We start from the raw sequence: 23,794 nt of genomic DNA, 5'->3' as shown, positions 1-23,794 counted from the left end.
TAAATGGTCGAATGCAAATTGCGAATTGCCATAGCTTAATTTAATACATGTAATAAATTATACGAAATTGCCTTGCAGGAATAGTTTCTGAAAAAAATAGAAATTTTGGTTAAGTACGACGGGCAAGGTTGTTGGAAATTGTGACCTTTCTGTTTCCCCATGGGCTAACTCCGCCGATTTAACTTAATTTCCGGTTAATATATCAACGATTTATAAGTTTCTCAGAACATTACGAATTCGACGTTCAATAATAGTAAATATAAATGCGGATTCTACTCGGCAGTGATTTGTTTTGCCATATGTAGATATAACTCAATGCGTATGGTGCTACCGCAGATTCGAGTGATTCTACTATTCTTAGATGAGCCTGGGGTCCAGCTCGGGTGCCTAGAATTAAAAATCTTCGAGATCTTTGGTTGATTCTCCGTATTAGCAAGTTGGATTCGGATCGGGCTTCTCAAATTATAAATTTTCGGGTTCGGGTCGGATTCGGGTTTTCAAATTTTAAAATTCTCGGGTAGGGTCGGGTTCGGGTTTTACAAAATTTTCATTCTCGGGTACGGGTCGGGTTCGGGTTTTTAAGTTTTAAAACGTTCGGGCTCGGGTTTTTTAAATGTTGTAATTTCGGGCTCGGGTCGGGTTCAGGTTTTTAAATTTTCATGCTCTCGGGTTCGGGTCGAGTTCGGGTTTGAAAAAATTGAAACCCGACCATCTCTAGTACAAAGAGTTCTATTTTGAAAATGACTTCCGAAAACCGCAGCTGTAAAATAATTTGATTCGCCCCGTAAAACATTTAAAGAATTTGATTTTAAATAGCAATAATGTTAGATTACCACACACCAAAAAATATGAATTTTATCGTTGACGTTATTGCAATCATTTCTCAAACTGTAATTCACGAATTGACGGAGCATTACCGTGTTCCGTTTAGTTTTACATGAAACATACAGTGCTGTTCGAAATAATAGCAGCGCACGCGTTTTTTTCGAGTATGGTGATTTGGCTTTGAATATGTTTTTCATGTTCGCATCGTGTATAGTAATAAAAATTTAGTTCCTTGTGGTCGTCTTACCTACTGACGCCTACCTTTCGATTTTAATAATACCACTTTACTATCATCAGCTCACTAAATGGTACGCCATATTTTGACGGTCCACTTGGCATGAAATTCGACAAAGTTCAGACGATTGTGAAGGTGCCGTATTGTGAGTAGCGGTACTTTTCTCGGACTTCCTGCGTACAAATTTGTCTTAATCGATCGTTTTCTACTCGTTGTGGTTGCAATATAATGTTCCAGGTCTTTATATAATTCTCTCGAAGATATAAACCAATATTATTTTGCCATCCGACCCATCAGTTTGTTAAGTTTGAGCGAATGTTGTTCGCTATCTACCGCTAGTTTCACATTTGTTTGTCCAGTGCAATGTATTGTGTATCTTTGTGGCAGAACACTGTAAAAGTTCCTGAACTTTTCGATATGTTTTGCCACTAGCATTCAACCGTTCGATGATATTTCGCTCCTCGACTGTACAGTGCCTCGAACAACCCATTGTCGTGAAAATGGGTGCAAACTTATAATTTCGGGTTAATTGTAAGCGTAAGAATACTATTCCGAACAAAATAGATTGACTAAACTGAAAATCTTGGACACTTTAGCGATTTGAAAACCTTTTGTGGTAGCGCTGCTATTTTTACGAACAATTTTATATCGACTTTCTTCCGAAATGACAGCTGTGTTTCGTAAATAATAAGCCAATGATTCCAAATAGTGGCGTGTTCTACTCTTCGTACTATAGGTCGCTTACAAAAACATATAATGTTGTTCGAGAATAGAACGTATGGGAGTATTTTACATTAAACTCGAAAAATACTTGCACTGTTATTTTTCGAACAGCGCTGTATACTTTACATGCTCAATGACATAAAATTACACTTCCTGCCATTCAGGACAGACGCTATATGTGGAGTAAAATTACGTGATTTACGAATTTCAACGTCATGTAAATTTAAAATCAAACGAAAAACTCAGTCATTTTGATGCTCGGCTGTTCGGCCATCTACGGGAGCTATCCATCAATGTCAGCTTCTTTCTCCGAACAGCCTAGATAAGCCGTGTAGTTTCGGTAGTGGTTGTTTCAACCGGCTAAGAATTACACTACGGACTACCTGTTCCGGTGGTAACACCAAACAGGGAATCCCAATTCCATAGTGTCATGCGACCCGTGCTATGGGTAAAATTGTTGAGGGAGTTTAAAATATTCTCAATGGCGAACGGAGCCTGGGAAGAGCCGGGCGAACTCCCCAGTAACTGGCTGTGGTCCACTAGGAAGTTGATAACTCTATTATCTTTCTCCGGACAAAACCAGCCTAGAGGCTGTGTGGCATCCGGCGGGTTGAAGTATGTCAACCAAGAATTGATCCACTGGGTTCCTGTTCCCATGTCGTAGGAGGCGACTGAAAACAAGAGTCCTCAAGTCAAGGTGTTACTCCGTGCCGAGGACTGAATGGCTGGCAGGACTAAAATATGCCAGTCGCGCACGGAGTATCGTGGGTCTTACCCTTGCTGTGTTATGCGAATCTCTGACACAGTGGACGTTCGTTTCTTCGCAAATCGTGGGATTCAAATGATGTTCATGTCCCTAATACTCATTTTGGGGTTCGCTATATGCGATTATAAGCCAACGTGTTTGGTATCTTCTAGTTGCTGTACAACAAGTGCTGATGATGAAATGTGTCGTGCTATAATCGAATATGGTTAGAGTAGCACAAATTAATCTTCAGCATAAACGTACAGCAACTATGAATCTATCTCGCCTTGTGCAGGAAGGGAAAGCTTCCATAGCTTTGGTTCAAGAACCGTATTTCCATAAAGGAAACTTCTATGTTGGAAAGCTACTTAACCCCGTCTTCGTAGCTTTCAACAAAAATGGCATGACAAATCCACGTGAAATGCCTCGTGCATGTATACTTGCGAATAGTGCAATTGACGCTTGTCTTATATGGGACCTCACAACTCGTGATATTTGTACTGTCATGATAAATATGACTGTTGACAACATAAACAAGAAATACGTCTATTGTTCGGCATATTTGCCGCATAATGAAGCATCACCTTCTGATGATTTCAAAAGGGTTGTATCATACTGTGGCAGAAATGGGTTTCCTCTCATAATCGGCAGTGATGCAAATTCCCACCACATAATTTGGGGCAGCTCTGATATCAATTTGAGAGGCACCGAATTGATGGAATACTTAAGTAGTACAAATCTGCACATTCTTAATGCAGGAAACCGCCCAACTTTTGCACGAGCTGGCAGAGAAGAGGTGTTAGATGTAACTCTCTGCTCTGACAGTATTACGCATGAGTTGACAAACTGGCTCGTACCAAACGAGCTCGAACCGTCGTTATCTGATCATAAGTACATCGTCTTTGATCATTTAAACGTCTCGCTAGATATCGTCACCTATCGTAATCCCAAATCTACTATCAAACTGGGACCTCTACGAAGAGGGCTTGGCGACTAGGTTTCATGGGTATCTTCCGACCATTGAATCTCCAAGTGATTTGGATGAGGTCGTGGATAAAACAAGCTCACTCATAGTAGCAGCATACCAAGAGGCTTGTCCGCTTCGAGTTATGCGTGTTTACACCTTGGTGGAATACCGAACTTGTTCGACTCAAAAAGTTATGTAGGAGAGCTTGGAATCGCAGACGCAGGGACGGGTCGGAGGCATTTAAGTTGGCTCGCAAAGCATACAGAAATGCCCTTCGATCCTCTGAGCGAAGTGGTTGGAAAAGCCTCTGCACAAATGTCTCAAGTCTCAACGAGAATAGTAGATTAAACAAGTTACTTTCGAAATCGAAAGACTTTCATGTCAGTTCCATTAGAACTGCTAATGGTGAATACTCGTCTGACGAAGATGTAGTACTCAACTGTCTTCTTGACACACACTTTCCAGGTTGTACGGAGCCATCACTGACGACTGCCCCTGAGTTCTTTTCAGGCAGTTCTGATTCTTGGGCATTTGCTCGTAGAATTGTGACAACCGAATCGATCAAATGGGCGATTGAAAGTTTTGCTTCGTATAAGTCTCCGGGAAAGGACGGAATTATTCCAGTTCTACTACAAAAAGGATATGAACACTTCAAGCATATTTTGAAAAAGGTTCTTACTTGCAGTCTTGCAACAGGATACATTCCATTAGCGTGGCGGGAAATAACTGTCAAATTCATTCCCAAAGGTGGCCGCGTCACTTATGAGGAGGCAAAGAGCTTTAGACCGATCAGTCTGACCTCCTTCCTTCTCAAATCAGTGGAACGTTTAATCGACCACTACATTCGGGATGGTAGCTTGGGCGAGCACCCGCTGCATGCAATGCAACATGCATATCAGCGGGGAAAGTCTACTACCACCCTGTTACACAATGTTGTCTACAACATTGAAAAAGCTTTTTCACAAAAGCAATCAAGTTTAGGAGTTTTTCTCGATATTGAAGGTGCTTTTGACAACGTGTCTTTCGAATCCATTTTGGAAGCAGAACGAGATCATGGAGTACCTTCATATATCACGAACTGGATACAAGCAATGCTTAGCAACCGACATCTGTGCTCATCGTTAAGATAAGTAGAGATGAGGAAACTGAGTGTCTGCGGATGTCCTCAAGGTGGGGTGCTGTCACCACTTCTATGGAACCTTGTCGCCGATAGCTTGTCCGCTTCGAGTTATGCGTGTTTACACCTTGGTGGAATACCGAACTTGTTCGACTCAAAAAATTATGTAGGAGAGCTTGGAATCGCAGACGCAGGGACGGGTCGGAGGCATTTAAGTTGGCTCGCAAAGCATACAGAAATGCCCTTCGATCCTCTGAGCGAAGTGGTTGGAAAAGCCTCTGCACAAATGTCTCAAGTCTCAACGAGACTAGTAGATTAAACAAGTTACTTTCGAAATCGAAAGACTTTCATGTCAGTTCCATTAGAACTGCTAATGGTGAATACTCGTCTGACGAAGATGTAGTACTCAACTGTCTTCTTGACACACACTTTCCAGGTTGTACGGAGCCATCACTGACGACTGCCCCTGAGTTCTTTTCAGACAGTTCTGATTCTTGGGCATTTGCTCGTAGAATTGTGACAACCGAATCGATCAAATGGGCGATTGAAAGTTTTGCTTCGTATAAGTCTCCGGGAAAGGACGGAATTATTCCAGTTCTACTACAAAAAGGATATGAACACTTCAAGCATATTTTGAAAAAGGTTCTTACTTGCAGTCTTGCAACAGGATACATTCCATTAGCGTGGCGGGAAATAACTGTCAAATTCATTCCCAAAGGTGGCCGCGTCACTTATGAGGAGGCAAAGAGCTTTAGACCGATCAGTCTGACCTCCTTCCTTCTCAAATCAGTGGAACGTTTAATCGACCACTACATTCGGGATGGTAGCTTGGGCGAGCACCCGCTGCATGCAATGCAACATGCATATCAGCGGGGAAAGTCTACTACCACCCTGTTACACAATGTTGTCTACAACATTGAAAAAGCTTTTTCACAAAAGCAATCAAGTTTAGGAGTTTTTCTCGATATTGAAGGTGCTTTTGACAACGTGTCTTTCGAATCCATTTTGGAAGCAGAACGAGATCATGGAGTACCTTCATATATCACGAACTGGATACAAGCAATGCTTAGCAACCGACATCTGTGCTCATCGTTAAGATAAGTAGAGATGAGGAAACTGAGTGTCTGCGGATGTCCTCAAGGTGGGGTGCTGTCACCACTTCTATGGAACCTTGTCGCCGATAGCTTGTTGAGAAAACTAAATGAGCTTGGGTTTCCGACGTATGGTTTCGCCGATTATTATCATATAATAATCACCGGTATTTGCATTAACACACTTTTTGATTTGATGCAACAAGTTTTATGTGTTGTTGAGCGGTGGTATCTTCATGTTGGACTATCAGTTAATCCAAATAAAACCTCAATGGTGCTTTTCACACAACGAAGGATTACAACCGGAGCTCGTCTATTGCAGTTTTTTTACTCTGAAATTATTGTCGAAGATCAAGTTAAGTACGTTGGGGTAATTCTCGACTCAAAACTTAATTGGACAGCTCACATCGATTTCAGGATCAAGAAAGCTTGCCTGGCCTTTTACCAATGTAGACGGGCTTTCGGCAAATCTTGGGGACTCAAACCCAAGTACATTCAGTGGATCTACACAACAATTGTTAGACCAATACTGGCATACGAGTGCCTTGTTTGGTGGCAGAAGGGAGAAGTCATGACAATCCAATCAAAGTTAAACCATCTTCAGAGGATGGTCTTGATGGCGATGACTGGTGCGTTCTCGACAACACCTACTGCTGCTCTCGAGGCACTCTTGAACATAAAACCACTACATGTGTTTCTGAAACAAGAAACACTTTCTTGTGCATACCGTCTTAAGGTTACTGGGCTCTGGAACAATAACCCAATAGATCGTGTAACTAGCCACACAAAACTGTGGCCCCAAATGGTTACTTGGGATGAATATACACTTGCTCCCAGTGACCTTACACTCACATGTAGTTTTCCTTCTAAAACTTTCAATGTGAGAATTCCTCTTCGTGAGGGATGGCTGTCTGGGTGGATGGAGCGACAACTTGAAGAATACGTAGTTTGTTATACGGACGGTTCTTTGTTGGAGGGCCGAGCCGGTGCTGGTGTCTATTGTCATGGGATGAGATTAAACCAATCTCATTCGCTTGGTAGATACTGTACCGTATTCCAAGCAGAAATCTTTGCGATTCTGTGTGGCGTACAATCCGGACTTCAACAGGGAATTTGCGATAAAAGAATCTATTTTTGCTCTGACAGTCAGGCTGCCCTGAAAGCACTTAGTTCGGCAGATTCGAGATCGAAATTAGTAATCGCATGTCGAACTCAAATCGAAGAACTTAGCATTTCAAATGCTATCTACCTTCTATGGGTACCCGGTCATTCCGGATTTACTGGAAATTAATGGGCGGGCGAATTGGCTAGAGCTGGCGCTGCGACTGATTTCGTTGGTCCAGAACCAGTTCTACACTGTCAATAAGTTGGATAAAGCACAAGATTCGCTCCAACCAACCATTGGCGTAGCTTGCAAACTTGCGTTCTAACAAAGGCTTTTCTGCCGGATGTGAGTCCGAAAATGTCAAGAAATTTGTTGCATTTTTCCAAGCACAACTGCAGTATTCTGGTCAGGGCACTGACTGGACATTGCAAACTCAATTATCACATGGCTACTATTCAGCGCGCTGAGTATTATTCATGTGATCTTTGTGAATGCGATTACGGAACATCATATCATTTGATATGCAAATGCCCTGTATTAATGCAATTGCGCATCGGGATTTTTGGTTCTTCATACATAGATGAACCTATGTACAAAGAGTTGAAATTTAAGGATATGCTTTTGTTCCTAACCCAGTGTGGTAAAGAGCTATAGTTTTGACGTAGGACTACGTCTTTGTTTTCGATATAGGGGTGCACGTTGCAAATTTTACAAAAATGGTATGTAACGAAAAGTGGTCAAATTTTAAACGTATAAAATTCAGCCATCTCACGATAAATTTTCAAATTTTTTGCGCATGTCGCCCCGAAATACTTCTAAGAATAGATTCCAATAGATAAACCCAAAGATTTTTGATATCATGGCATTTAAAAATTAAATAATGAACAACCTAGTCAAAATATCGCGCATTTACACACAGAAGATAGCGCTTCACTAGTCAAGCACGACAGATTTGTGTACCTAGCGCGCTACGCTTCTATGAATGACGTCATCATCGACTATTTAAACGGACGGATTTCGCCGAAGCAGCTCAGTCGCCTGTTGAGCGGCAGGCGAAGAAGATCACTGCGCTGTGTGCTTTTACAGCCAGTGTAGCTGAGTTAGAAGTCCGTTACACTGCGTGTGGAGGTACGCTACCCAGTGAATGCGAATGAGCTTGTCCGTATGCTATCTTTTGTGTTGTGCTCGTTTCCAGCACATTTTTATATATAATTATTCGTACACAAAATAGTTTGTACATGCGAGCTCCATTTGCAAACACGGTTAAGGTTGGACAGAGAAAGGGACAAATTCGCAAACGAAAAAAGCAGTTTTTTTCCACTCCGTATGTCAGATCTGCATAAAAATCAATCAGCAGTACTGTAACAACATTCTACATACGCTGATTGATTTTTATGAAGATCTGACATACAGTGTGGAAAAAAACTGCTTTTTTCGTTTGCAAATTTTGCACATTCTCTGTCCAACCTTAACATAGTGTCGTGGTATTAGTTGTCTCTTTCGCTCTACCCATCATCATCAGCGTTGATTCATTTTGCTTTGTGCGCTTGGGTTTAATGTTTGAGGCGAATGTGTAGGTAGATAGATCTAATTTGTTATTAAATTGCACAATGAAAGTTTATTATTTACGTTCGATCAATTCTCAGCCTATAGTACTTTGATTCTACTAATACATACTACAAAGCCTATTTATGAATGAATACACTGCCACTTGAAAAACCGTCGCAAAAACGCATCTTGTGCATATATAAAATTGTTTTCGATTCTTAGAAGTTTATAATTTCGATATATGATTAAGACCACTGCATTCGCTATATTTGTATGCGTACTTTAGGAAAGTTATAATAATGGCAAAATATAACTAGAATGCTTGGTCTATACATGAAATGCGATTATATTGTCTAAAATTTGATTTTTCTTCACTGGTCTGGGTCTTTTACCACACACAATCGAAAAGGTTTTACAAGCTAATCTTATTCAATAAAGATTTAGTTCCTGATATTAGTTCGGTCACAGTTTTCTGTACTTTCTTCAGATCTTCTTAAATAAGTTTAATCGAATTTGATCACCTACTACAAATGAAATGACCTGATAACCAAGAAGGTTTGGTTCAATATGTAACATTCGATGTTGATTGGATGTGATTAAACCATACGTAAGAAATATGTTTGATTTATTATTACTATAAATGTACTAAGAAAATAAATATTTTACATTAAGTAGTATAGTCCTACGTCTACAGCCCGTGCAACCCCATAGGGCTGCCCCTTGTAGTTTTTTTAAATTTTCTTCAATATGCTGTCCATGTTAAGCGTCGTAAGTTTTTTTTTAATTTACCGGCTTAGTTGCTAGCAAACCCAAACAAAAATTGAGCGTGATGAAACTAGATTAAAAATATTCGATTTTCTTGTCCTTTTTTAAATTCTTTTTGAAAAAAATATTGCATAGTGCCAGGCTTTTGGTTCCCTTGCCATAAGACAAGTCTTCGTTTTCGTTTTCTACTCAGCAAACCAGAGCTTCTACCTTTGCTTCCCGGGGCTTCACTTTGGACTTGCCAGTTGCTGTAGGCGTTATAAATGTCGTGTGACTAGTTCTGTAGTGTCTAACTAGTGCGAAGCCTATAATGTCTAACCAGTGCTAATTTGGGTACTAGTTTAAATACATCGTCTAACTTGGCCCCAGGTTAATGCTAGTTACTGACGAGATGAATTCGAAACAAAAGATTAAACTTCAACAAGCATTTGTTGTATGTTGTGTTACAGTATCTGAATGGCTGGCGTCCAAAAGGGGCTAACCCACATTTTTTTCCGAAATCGACATTTTATAGTTCAAAGTAATCTACGTGTACTGCCATTTAAGAAATTTTGAAAATAATTTTTAGATTTTTTGCTATTAGCAGTCAAAGTTGAGCATGGAGGTAATCCCAGTACTAGCTGGCGTCCAAAAGGGACTAACCCCACATTAAGTTCTCTCATTCGTTTTCCGAGGTTTTAAGAAAAAGTAGTCAATCGATTCGCTATCAGTAAATTTTGTGTTGTAGCTCACATATCGGTGAACTCGATATAATACTGATTTTAGTTAGATTGCATTGTACGTTGACGTTTCGGCCCACACAGTCGTTCCTGAAGGTAAGGGCCGCTCACACACTTGCTATGTATGGCTATTTAGATTTATTACTAATATAGATTTCTTGCTCAAATGTATATTATTGAGCATATCTTTTTGAAAAATCCAGTGAAGGTTTCATGTCTCTACATTGAAAGTTCACCGAGCAATGGGGGTTTAAGAGAAAAACGGTACATTGTGGTCGGAAAGTTAAAAAACGTTGCATCAATTATTATCTTTCGTTATAGAGATGCTGTATGGCACTTAGCGCTTTAGTTGGTTGAATCACACTAGTTTGGAATTCAGTCACTAAGCGGCGCTGTTATTATCTTTTCAATGTAGCTAGATAGAAATGTGGTGTCTTCGAGAAAGTTGTAGGTGCTATCATTTTAAACATATCTTCTTAAGATGCAAACTTTGTAGGTCCGGAACGTTTTGAGATTGAGAAGGTTTTGGTTAAAACATTTACGTACAGGTTATTTTTTCAAAAAAATGCGCGATATTTCAAAACCAGTAGGACCTACAAAGTTGGTGTTTTCAGAAGATATACTTATAGTTATTACAACTTTACAGTAGACACCATCTTTCTATCTTATTCCATTAAAAAGTTAATAACAGCGCCGCCCTAGCGACTGAATTCTGAACTAATATGAAATGGCCAAATGAAGCGCTAGATGTAACACAAAAACTTTGCCAAAGATACGATAACTCCAGTCTACTTTCTACTTCTGCCGCAGTCAGACGTACAATCGAGCCAAGTGAACAACAGGCCTCTCGATCTAGTGTGCATTGTCTCGAGAACAAAGGAAACATCGGACTATTCTTGTCATCATGAGTAAAGTTAACGAAAAAGCTCTACTCCGACCCAACGCTGCGGTCGTTGACTTTAAATTTTGTTTAAAACGACCGAGTTTTAGTGAAGTGGAATACCTTCTGAAGATAAAAATGCAACTTAGACTTACGGAAGTGTTGTACCTTCAGTATCATCATCTTCGCAATGTAGTGTTAATATCATTCAACACGTTAGCACAATCCGAGCGTTTCGTTTTGAAGAACAACTTAAAACACGTGGTTGAAAGTGACAACGTTGGAATTAAGATTTCCGTATATATTGAGAATGATTATATAGATGTAAGGTTATATGACTTATCGCCTCGTACCCCTCCTGAGCCAATTGCAAAATGCATGTCGCAATACGGAGAAGTAGAATCCGTTACACCTGATAGTTGGAGAAACTTCTTCCCGGGTACTCCTAACGGCGTTTTTGTAGTGAGGATGCGTGTTGAAAGGCCTATACCCTCCTACTTGACAATAAAACTCAAAACTCACGGAACTACAATTATGCAAACTACGCTATGCACCCATGAGGGGCAAACTCCTACGTGCAAGTATTGTAATCAGACAGCTCATCATGGACAACCTTGCGCGGAAGATGCAGAGGAAGACACATCTCAGCCGATTGCCAAGTCATCTACGGCAAACCAACCCAAAACAGAGTTTTCAATACCAATGCCTGAACCACAAACGGTGGCCAAATTTGTGGCAGCAGTTGCACAGAGCATAATGACAACCACAAAAGAAGCATCCAGTACCGCAAAATCAACTGTAAGCAACATTGGCAAGGATAACAATAACAGTGACGGATTCACGCTGGTCAGCAATAAGTGCAAGAAACAGGGAAAAACATCTGATCGCGGACACCAAGCCGGCTTCGACCTGGACGAGAAAAACAAAAAAGAATTAAATGACCCTCCAGATGCAGATTGCCAGCAAACCCCGCGAAAGAAGGTCTCCGCTCGCAATAAAAAGTTGCGCGCACGAGATCCAGTATTATAATAATATTTGTTTATATTTATATTTTTATTTTTACATTTGTAAACATATAAAAGATCCACGGCTCCGTTAAGCTACCGCTATAAGCCGTGTCAAATAAACGAATTATAAAAAAAATACGATAACTCCAAAATGAAAGATAAAAAAGGATGTGTGAATTGTGGGCCTTTTGGACTCTAGGTACCCCCGGGGTTAGCCCCCCGAATTACGAAAATGCTCGTGAATTGAAAAGTAGTACATGTAATGATCTTATTTTTTTCTAGAAAACATGGGTCAATGAACTACTAATAATGTATTTTTACAACTAAAACAATGTTAATTTGGAAATGCGGAATTTTTTTTCCATTTCCTGTAAAAAATGCATAATGTGGGTTAGCCCGTTTTGGACGCCAGCATTTCATCTGTTTGTAATATACCGATAGGAAACGGCACGCATACAAGCGTAGCCTTCGTTTTACAGCTGACTGCTTTTTTCGCCATGTGTTTTACCTGTTGTGAACAAGAATAAGGTCCAAAATTACAATAAATAACAAAATTCCATGAAGAAGAACTATTCGTCCAGTTATGTTAATTATGCAGTTATGCGATTTATAAACATTCAGAGGTAAGACATCAAGGACTATAAAATAACAATACAGTCCAATAGTGCATTTCTTAAAAGACACCACACTAGCGCAACCATGGCGCAAAATAGAAACGAAATGCAACCATTTTTACTGCCAGTTTGTGACACTGTTCCCGATATGATAAGGTACAGTAGCGCCATCACGGCATTCATACAGACGCATTTTTACATCGGAATACATACCGACTTGAACCTTCGTTCGAACCGGTCACAAATCTTGATAGCTCCTGGTTTACCTAGAGTTTTTCAACAGCTACAATCTTGCTCAAAACTACCTATATTTTTTCGACAATTAGTCTTTCTCAAGACTACCTACATTTTCTACTCTATCAGTCTTTTTCAAGACTAAAACCGTTTTCAAGAACAATTCAGCCTAAAGAAATATTTAATTCTGGGTCCTCCCAAAAAAGCCGTGTGCCAACAATTAAAGCTAAACGGAAAAGGGTATCTTCTCCACCCGAAAATTCAATTGACTGCAGTAACTCATTCGATGTTTTATCCGAATGTGAAGCTGATGAAATTTCTAAATTTCCTCGCATTGCGCATAATGCTAATGAGAAGAAAACGCAATCAACTCCGCCTATAACAGTGATGATCTCCGACTTCAAAGCCTTTCGAACTGAAGTTTCACGTTCCTTCCGGACGTGAAAGTCTCTTTTCAGAATGGCCGAAGAGGAGAATGTTGAGTTACAGGGGAAGAATTGATTGGCCACAAACGACTACTCCAGTATCTTACGGAGAAGTTATATAAATTTTATTCATATGATTTCAAGACAGCTAGACCATTCAAGGCTGTCTTGAAAGGGCTACCACAAGGTCAAAGTTTGGATGAAATATCCAACGAATTGAAAAATTTACTTGGCTTTTCTCCTTCACAAGTTATTCTTATGAAGAGAAAGGCTAGCGGCGATAACACGCCAATACGCTCTGGAATTATCCAGGACCTTTATTTAATTCATTTTAACCGTAATGAGGTTAATAATTTGAAAGTATTTGAAAAAGCACGTTTTATGTTAATTTGAAAGTATTTGAAAAAGCACGTTTTATGTGCGAGTAAAGTGGGAACATTATAGACGACATGGGGGCAGAATTCAAAATCTGACCCAGTGTCGTAGATGCCAAGGCTTTGGGCACGGCACAAAAAAATGTCATTTGGATTCCAAATGAATGATCTGTGGTGATAAATCGCACACGAAAGATACTTGTCCGGTGAAAAAAAAAACACAAAAAGTTTCAAATGCGCTAATTGTAGCGAAAATCATAAATCGAATTTCTGGGGTTGTCCTGTTCGAGAAAAAATTATAAATTCTCGTTCTAGACAACAAAAACAACAAATAAAAAATGTACCTACTTCTTTAGGTACACTTCAAGAAAACACGTCCAAACGTGTTAATCCGATTCAAAATAGATTAACAACTTCTTCATTTTACAATGGTGTGTCATCTTATGCTTCAGAGGCAGGTATCAAGGCCAAAATAACGGTTACCGTTACCATGCCTACAAACTCGTTTGTACCCAACGCTTCCTTTAGTCCAATGGATCTAAGTAGCGTAACGGAGGAAAAATTAAAATACTTGCAGGACTCCATGTTACCTATGATGATTGCTATGTTAAATTCTACCTTCATGTTTGAAGCTTTTCGAGCGGGTGGGAATTTGCTAACAAAATTGTAATGAAATTAAAGTTTATCAATGACTTTAAATAATCATTTAAATTTATTAAATTGGAATGCTCGTTAATTAAAAACGTGCGAAGACGAATTTTTCAACTTCTTGAGGATACATAATGTGCATATAGCCGTTGTGACCGAAACTTTTCTAAAACCAAATATTGAATTGAAGAGTAACTCGAATTTTGCTATTCATCGATTTGATCGAATTGTTGGATTCGACGGAGGAATCGCAATAGCGGTTAATCGCAGGATCAAACATTCCGTTACGCCGTCTCTTGACACCAAGGTGATCGAGAGTTTGGGTATCGAAGTTGAAACTGATCTTGGTATCATTTTTATTGCTGCAGCCTATTTGCCTTTTCAGTGCACTGGCAAGCAAATTAATTTCTTGAAAGGAGACTTACAAAAACTTACAAGAAATCGGTCGAAATTCTTCATAATCGGTGATTTTAACGCCAAACACCGAGCCTGGAATAATGCGCAAAGCAATTCCAACGGTAAACTACTTTTTAATGATTGCTCTGCTGGTTATTATTCAATTTTGTTCCCGAATGGTCCTACGTGCTATTCGTCTGTAAGGAATCCATCAACAATTGATTTGGTTTTGACTTTGATTCTGATCATCTTCCAGTAACTTTTTCACTTTCTCAAGAAGCTGTTTCCCATCCCATTAGCTCAGTGTTCAATTATCACAAAGCAAATTAGGAAAGGTACAAAACTTATATTGAGAATAATTTTAATCATGTCCTTGATTTACACAATAACACTGACATTGATACGGCATTACAAAATTTAAGTAATTCTGTAGTTGATGCTACAAATTTATCAGTACCAAGAACACAGAAAAAAATTAATACTCCTATTATTGACGACGATCTTCAACTTCTGATTCGCTTGAAGAATGTTCGAAGACGTCAATATCAACGTTCTCGTGATCCTGCTATGAAATGTATCTATCAGGATCTACAAAAAGAAATTAAGCATAGATTCACACTCTTAAGAAATGAAAATTTCGCGAAAGAGGTTGAACAAATCAAGCCAAATTCTTAACCTTTCTGGAAACTTTCTAAGGATCTTAAGAAACCTCAGAAACCAATTCCAGCTTTGAAGGAAGGTGACCACATACTTCTTACAAACGAGGAAAAATTTTAATCTCAACGTTGTGAGTCGTATTGAAACCGAAGTCTTACAAAAATATAAAAACGTTTCAAATCAAGTATTGTCTCTAGACGATATTGTTGAAACAAACTATGATGAGATAAAATCCATCATGAAAAAGTTAAAAAATATGAAAGCTCCAGGTTATGACGTAATTTTCAACATTCTTCTTAAAAACCTTCCCGAAATCACCATGAGATATTGTTCTTGTTCAAAATAATCAACAAATGTTTTGAATTAGCATACTTCGCTGAAAGATGGAAAAATGCCAAGGTTATTCCTATTTTGAAGGCAGATAAAAACCCAGCAGGAGCATCTAGCTATCGACCAATTAGTTTACTCTCTTCTATTAGGAAATTATTTGAAAAAAATATCCTAACTAGAATGATGTCTCAAATCAATGAGAATTCTATATTGCTTCCTGAGCAGTTTGGAATTCGTATTGGACATTCAACTACTCATCAACTTGTGAGAGTAACTAACATGATAAAGGCAAATATCTCACAGGGCTATTCCACTGGAGTTGCTCTTGTAGACATCGAAAAAGCTTTCGACAGTGTTTGGCACAAAGGATTAATTGCCAAAATGTGGGATTTCAATTTTCCAATTTACATAATAAAGATAATTAAAAATTATCTTACTAACCGTACTCTACAGGTTTCTTATCAGAATTGTAAATCTAATAAACTACCCGGTGAAGCAGGCGTCCCTCAAGGATCAAGCGTCGCACCAATCCTATACAATATTTTTACCTCTGATCTTCCAAATCTACCTACAGGCTGTAAAAAGTCACTTTTCTGAGATGATACTAGCATCTCAGCCACTGGTAGGAGTCTTCTTATTATCTGCAGTCGACTGCAACGAAGCTTGAATTTTTTCAATGACTACCTGAAAAAATGGAAAATTTCCACTAATGCGGCAAAAACACAATTGATTGTGTTTCCGTATAAGCCAAGAGCTTCTGCTCTTGAACCAAATAATAACCATATTATTAAATTTATTGGTTTGAATTTAACGTGGTCAGATCAAGTTAAATACTTGGTTTTGATTTACGATAAAAAACTCACTTTTAAGGATCACATTGAAGGAATCCAAACAAAATGCAACAAATATATAAAATGTTTACACCCTCTTATAAATAGGAATTCTAGGCTCTGCCTTAAGAACAAACTATTAATTTATAAACAAATATTTAGACCAGCAATGCTATCTGCAGTGCCAATCTGGGCAAGTTGTTGTGCTACTAGGAAGAAAACGCTTCAAAGGACTCAGAATAAAATTCTGAAAATGATTTTGAAGCGTCCTCCCTGGTTTAGCACAAATGAGTTGCATAGACTCGCAAACATAGAAACATTAGAAATTATGACGAACAGTATTATAAGCAACTTCCGACAAAAATCGTTGCAATCTTCAATTGCAACGATTAGCTCTCTTTATATTTTATAAGTTAGTTTATAAGATTTGTTTAGCTCCTTATTCACAAGACAAGTAGGTTTAAAACATCCTACTGAAAAACTGCGTAAGCATAATATATCTTAATAAAATTTAACTGAATCATGCAAACAATAGGGATGAAAAGTCACCACTTGTGGCTGAACCCTCAATATACTAAATTTGAAATGTAATGCAAACAAAACAATATAATCAAATAGAAAATAATATACAAAAAAAAGCATCGGTATATCGAATTGTTTGTTCCGTGATAGTTTAAAACGTTCACCCTTGGAAGTAGTAAACTACTGAGAATAATCCCCTTTGAAACTAGTGGTACTCGCTGCATTATCGTCTTCAGTTAGACATTTCCGTTCAGTTGAACTCTGAACCCATCACTTACTACCGGTAAACAATCAATATTGAGTAACCCAATTGCCATCGCAAGTAATATGAAAAACCTTTCCAACAGATATGCACTGAATTGTCACGTCACCGCTAAGCTCGCAGGGGAATGGAAGCGCATGACAAAGCATTTATAAACTCGTGTTTCAGAAAGATTATGAAAATCGGTCAACCAAGCAGCGGTAGCGAAACTATAAGTAGGGTGGAGTTGTGTCAAACATATTCCATACCTTATGGCGTGAAACGTGAACTAATTCTTGAATGTCCTTCCTATTACACTATATTAAATACTGGAATGCTGATTTCTGTTCAGCGAAAAGGTATGCTTTTCCAACCACCTAGCTATTTGTTTGTTATCTTTCATATCATATTGCCTGAAAATAGCGCAAAAACGATTACGATGCTAAAATGTTCCACGTTCTGGTTTTTTGTTCACTTTTCAAGTTGGTTCCATGCAAAACAACTGACGACAATTAAGTTGTGTTAAACGGTTGGTTGACACAACGAAGGATCTAATACCCTAGGCAAGCCATCGGGACTCACTTGCCGTCGGTTTGACTTGACTAGCCAACAAATTTGCTAACAGGCGGTAAAAGCGACCTGTTAAGAAGCTTATAGTAAAAAAGGGGTATCTTTACATTTTTCTGTATACCTGCCAACTACATAGCACTTACTAGTAGCGAGATAGAAAAATGCACACAAAATTTGTATCCTACAATTGTAAGGTTTCCTTCGTAACCAGTTTTATCACGAACAACAAACTACTTTGGTCGCCCTGTACCACTTTCGACTCTCTTCAGGTAGGACATCAAACACCTCGAACTGCCGGCAACTGCGGCTTAACTGTATGGTGAATTATTTGCTAGGGTTGGTTCGTTTTTGCTCACTGGTGTTACATGTAGGGCTTCGTAATTGGGAGCACAGAATATTTCCCAACCTTATACTGTTTTGTATCCAGAAAATCCAGTTCAGTTTACAGACTCAATTCAGTATAATAGAACTAGGTTGGGTGTGTTGGTTTAATAGATAACTAAGAAATGTATGAAGTTGGTTTGTTTACAGATGAGCCCAAGCATCATGGGCTCGTGTGACAGTAATAATTATTACCAACGAAGCCGCTGGGTTTATGACACTTATTCACATGGTGATATGTTTAAGTTGCGTAACAAATAAAGATACGTAGGTTATTTCGTGCAAGAGAACTGCATTTTTCCTAGAATATTTGAACTTGTGCGTTGTTTTGAGTGAGAGTGATTTGTTTGCTTATTATTAATTTTTGTTGCACTTTATCGCTATGTACCGAAGTACAAAACAACCTGGTAGTATAATTTGTTTCATAACATGCCTTAAATTAATGTTCGATATGAAGTTACAAAACAATTAAAAATAGGGTAATGAGTCTCTTTTCGCCATGTTTCTTTTATCAACCTAGCCATTTGAAGCCGTTGGTTAGAGTCAAATGGTAGGGCCCCTTATGTTGCCCAATTTGAGTTTTCCATGCGCTAAAACACGAGCATTTCGCCGTTTTGAGGGCATTTGTTTTATTATCTTAGTTCTTAACGTCGAAGCAAAGCTGCTGATGCTAATTTGTTCGCATTCCAACGATTGTAGGTCGAGTAATTAATGAATTAGTGAGGCACCCTCCCTAATATGGTGTAAAAAGGCACTTTACCTTGTTTTTTGATTTTGTAAGTAAGATTTCATTTACCAATAGTCCATAACTTGTATAACACACAAATCAAAAATCATATGACATGGAAACACTTACCATTAGTGGGACTATGAAACGGCATCCGATGGGCTGCTGGAGGCCAAGGCCACCCGGGAGGACAGAGGGCTGCGTACCGATTCGCTATCGCGCTCCATTGTGACATGAATCCTAATCTGTAAGATGGAGAGCAGAAAGAGAAATCCACAAATAAGCAACAATGTCAGCAACCATCAGTAACAAACACAACCCCTGAGGGGCGGAGTAATTAAGCGCAAAGACTCTACAAAATAAACCACTCAAAGTAGTCAAGAGGCCAAACATCGCATCCCTTCGCATTATGCGGCTTACCCACTCTATTCCCCTTTTCAAACAACCTTGCATGGCTGGTTGATGCTGGTGGTTGAATATTGTTATAATAGATCTTAATACCTATTCCCTCGAGGGTATTAGTCGCACGATTTTCAGTTCTGAAAACAGGAGGGAGAAGTAAATCTGACTTCCTGTACAAATTCAGCCTAGCTATTAAATGCCGCATCAACGCTGTGATTGTTCAGCATCGCCAACCATCACGCCATTCACTTCCGGAGGATTTCGTTCCTGCACCCAGACAAACTTCAAGGTAAAGACAAAGCCGTACTCAGAAGAAGACATCCTCTGAGAAAGAAGGGGAACCACTCTCCATTAATAGTCTTCAGTCGTCAAGAACCATTATCGTGTAATTTTTCTATTTTTCCTTTTCGGCCAAGGATACCTTGTCCCTCAAGCAATACAGTCTTCCATAACGGATTTGGTCACACATAGCTCGTTGATTGTTGATCAACCATAATAAGGGAAGAAAGGAAGTTTAGGAAACAGTCATTCAACATTTTGCGAGTTTGATTGACTTTGTTCGAAGGGAAACAGTTTGAAAAAATATTTGCTACAAAATTAAGCTTAACCTTTTAATTTGTTCGAAGATGGGCAAAGATCATTGGATTTAAGTGTAACTCTACTAAAAGTGTGGACTATGGTTGTGGTACCGGTAATACCGGTACCGAAAATCCCGGGAATACCGACCCATTTTTGGTACCGTAATACCGGTACTGAACAAAAGCCAGTACCGGTATTTTCGGTACCATGTCATTTTTTATGAAAAATATGTGGACTCTCTAGGGGGACCTGTCTCAAAATATCGGTCTGCAAGATGACTTTTAATTATATTAATTACCTTCTATAAGTTAAACATTACTAGCTCCCGTAGTACTGAACCGTATGTATAAATTCCTGCTTTATTTTGTCGAAATTAAATTTTAACGATCTTATACTAAATTTCAAAATATTCACATTTAGCGTAACATACGTAAAAATATGCTATGATTTTTTTTATTAGCAGCATTCTGATTGGTTTGCATTATTCACTGGGTGGCGCGTGATAAGACTATGGTCTAAGTTATGTTATAGAAGAACGAACAGCGATTTAGTAACTAACAATTTTAGACATGTTTAACTACTCCAGATGGGGCGATTTGTAATTATTGGTGATCGGAAAATTCAGCAAAACTCCATAGTTTACAGGAAAGCAAGGAGTCTTGGTATGCAGGTCGACACCAATTTACAGAAAATCAAGAGAGGAAATGCGAGTAACCTGCTCGGATTTACTGCCATATTCGCTTTGATTTACTGTTGTTAATAGTGTTTTTTACATTTACCATTTGTTGACGTCGACAATACCGCTTAGCAGTTATTGATGTCAAAGTGGCCTAGATTTTGAAATAAAAGAAGGTGCCGAATACGAAAAATATTTTCTGATGAAATGAGTCATGCCATTCCGAATCAATTAAAAACAATCAACATGTTTTTAGATCAGAACAAATCAATCATCTGAGAATGAGGTCATCAGTTTAAGCATTCAATTTCACTTTGAAGCTTTTTTTTCTCGATTTAAAAAAAAATACTCGAGTACCGGTACTTTACCGGTACCTCCGGTACTGGGCGCTTCAGTACCATAGTACCGGTTCTCGCCAAAAAGGGTCGGTACTGCGAACCCTACACTCTTAAAAATAATGAGTTTTACATGTGACGTAAATCTTATTTGACATAAATATTTCAGGACTGAAATGAAAATATGACTTAATTTCATGCTTCTTTTCATGTATCCAGAATTTCCATGAAACCGTATTTATAAATACCTACTATTACATTTAGAATTATGTTTCATGACCCACTTTTGCACTAAAGTCTTAAGTATACTTCGTGACTCTAAATTTGGGCGAGTAAGTTTGTAAAACATACTGCACGAAACTGAATTCTGTGATTTGTAAACTGTAAATTTACATGCTCTTTGACTTAGGTGACAGTGTCAAGCAAACTACATTTAGTCTCATTTCAAATTTCTCTGGAGCTGTTCGTCCCGGTAAAAATTTCTTTAAAAGTGTGAAATATGGGTATGCTGCGTAAAATTTGCGAGCTTGTGTAAGAAAAAACAATTATTTACGAAAAATACATTCGAATTGATTGCGATCTTAAACTCTTCAAGCGCGCGTTTGAATGCGAAGTGACTTTTAAATCTTTTGTTGCTTATCGTAAGCGTCTCAGGCAACACCATTGTGAAACGACAAATGAACAAGGTTATTATGCGCTATGATCGGTTGTCCTATTTAAACACGGAGTTTAAAATTATTACAAAACATACTACGCAAACATACCTGCTGGAAGTTCAATTTTTGTCCCTTCAATGTGGAACTGGAAAGCCTTTCGCTGCCGTTAACAGTTTGAGGATCCACAATATTTATTTTCATCGGGTCGAATTAATCAAACAACGAATAATAAAAACAAACAAATTTTCCGAATTTGTGCGATGATTGGATACAAGTAAATTTCAAGATGTTTCTGAACTAGAAAACTAGAACCGGTTGTTTAATGTTGGATCGAAATAAAAAAAATTAGCAGCAACATTGATGTCTTGTCATAATGTTTCCGAAATCCTTTAGGTTATTGCACATATTTTTATTTAAAGGATTGTGTAGTTCGTACAATGAATTCTGGATAATTTTCTAATGAAGAATGCAACTGAAAGTATTTAACGTTACATCTACAAGGACAACATCTCGAAGCATAAATTTGTGTCATTTTCTTATTTTTACATCATCTCATGTAAAGTATCATTTTGAGGTTTCATTGGCATGTAAATTTTAGAACAAACGTAAATTTATGTCAATCGGGCCGCTCCCTTTATGTGCATCGTAGTAGATTTAAATTTACATGATTTTTTCTAAGAGTGTAGTATGGACAGCAGAAAATAAGGTTGGCAACTCATACCGGTAAAAGATTTTTTTAAAAAACAAATTCGAGAGAAAAGTCATGCAAGCTTTGGAACGTTAAGATCTTTTGTTATGCTGAATGAATTATGTTCCCACAACAAAACCATTCATAAATGACGTAACTCCCCTATTTCGTAGCAAATTTCTTGAAAAAAAAATTATTCTTTGGTGAAAACACGTTACGTAACGATCTAGCTTACTCCCCCTCCCCCCTATGTCACAACATGTCACAACTTGTCGAACCCCCTGCCCCCCAAAAAGCGTTACGTAATTTATGAATGGTCCCATACCAGGTGTCTCTTGACAGAGTCTGACAGAATCTTCAACAAGTTGAATTTGATTTCGTCAGGTCCTGGCGCTTTATTCTTACATGATGAGAGAGCAAGTAAGAACTCCAGAATCGATAAAGGTGTTTCATTCGCAGTATTGTGAGGAGTATCGGCGCAATAGATCTTCTGTGCAGGCACGGAACGGACAAACCTTTTTGGCGAAACCTATAATCCTATGGTTTAAGTATTAGACACCCCCGTTAGTGCTATTTCGGCTTAGAATACACCAGGCCGTACCCCAAAGAGTGCTCATCGATGTTTCTCTCGTTAGTCCGTCCACGAACCTGCATCATTAAGGGGTTACATACCTTTTTGTGAGAAAAATGTCAAGAAAGTTTGAATTTACGTGAAGGCATAAAGCAATGATTTCATTACTTCAAACTTATCGTATGTTAGTAGTACATTTTTTCAGTGAAATAAATAAGTATAAGTTTATAAAAATGTATTGATAATTGGCGGAGTTATGGCTTGTTCCGCGAAACCCCTTTTTATTTGAGAGGTTTACGGTGACCACGATTGAAGACCAATAGATCAACTAAAGTTCCAAAACTCAAAAAATTCAATTAGTATAAGAGTATTCCTCGTACCTTAACGATTAGTTGAATGAATAATAATTTTTTCCTGTATTCGGGAATGTTTCTAAAAAATCGCTGTTTTAAGCTCTAAAACTTGTATTAAAAAATTCTCATCAACAAAACAAAAATTTATGCATAAAAAAAGAATCGTTCTGGTGCGAGAAAAATTAATTACGATCAATTGAAAAAAAAATTGAAGAAGATCGGTTGAGTGGTTTTTCGGCAGTTCTGATCACGGAAAAACCATTTTTGGAAAAACGACATTTCGAGAAAATCGAGTTTAAAATTTCAAGTTACGACTGCTCATGGTAGACGAAGCGCGCTTGGAAGCGCTGTAACTTTCGTTCTATTTTTCGAATCTCTTAAAAAAATTGGGAAAATATTCTCAAGGAGATGTACTTTCAGATAAAGTAATAAATTTTTCTTTTCGATATTTTGAAAAATAAAAAGATATGTAACCCCTTAAGTATGTTTCTTGGCTTTCATCAAGCTCTTCATTCAAAATTGAGGAATACTCGATTGCATCTAACCAACGGCTAGAGTAACAAGAAAAAATAAGACCTCTGAGACATTTCCTAATGCCGTCAGGACTGTCTATTCCAAACTTGACCCAAATCGGACAAGATCCACTAACTCGCATTTTCACCACAAGGTGGCACTGGATGATCGCTACAAGTGAAAATAAGAATTATAATTTTGTTCATTACAACTTTGTCGAAGACTACGAATAAATCCAACTCTGATAAGGGAAGTTAGTCAAACATTAACGAAGTTATCTCTGAGATAGTTTTGCGTGGGGCCAAACAACATATAGCGCTGAATCAGCTGCAGAAATCCACGTTT

The 23,794-nt window shown here is 38.3% G+C and overlaps 1 protein-coding gene across 1 annotated transcript in view; it reads right to left on the bottom strand.

The window, feature by feature from the left end:
* LOC131695301 (homeobox protein Hmx) overlaps positions 1–23,794 on the bottom strand; it is a 126,937-nt gene that overhangs the window by 9,905 nt on the left and 93,238 nt on the right. Inside the window, exon 2 of the mRNA XM_058983797.1 lies at positions 18,806–18,921. Within this exon, the coding sequence (XP_058839780.1) occupies positions 18,806–18,921 (116 nt within the window). The remainder of the gene's footprint in view (positions 1–18,805; positions 18,922–23,794) is intronic.

Source organism: Topomyia yanbarensis, chromosome 1, assembly GCF_030247195.1.
Source record: "Topomyia yanbarensis strain Yona2022 chromosome 1, ASM3024719v1, whole genome shotgun sequence".
Lineage (NCBI taxonomy): Eukaryota > Metazoa > Arthropoda > Insecta > Diptera > Culicidae > Topomyia > Topomyia yanbarensis.
The sequence above is the reverse complement of the archived record's forward strand: the minus strand, read 5'-3'. Positions and strand labels throughout refer to the sequence as shown.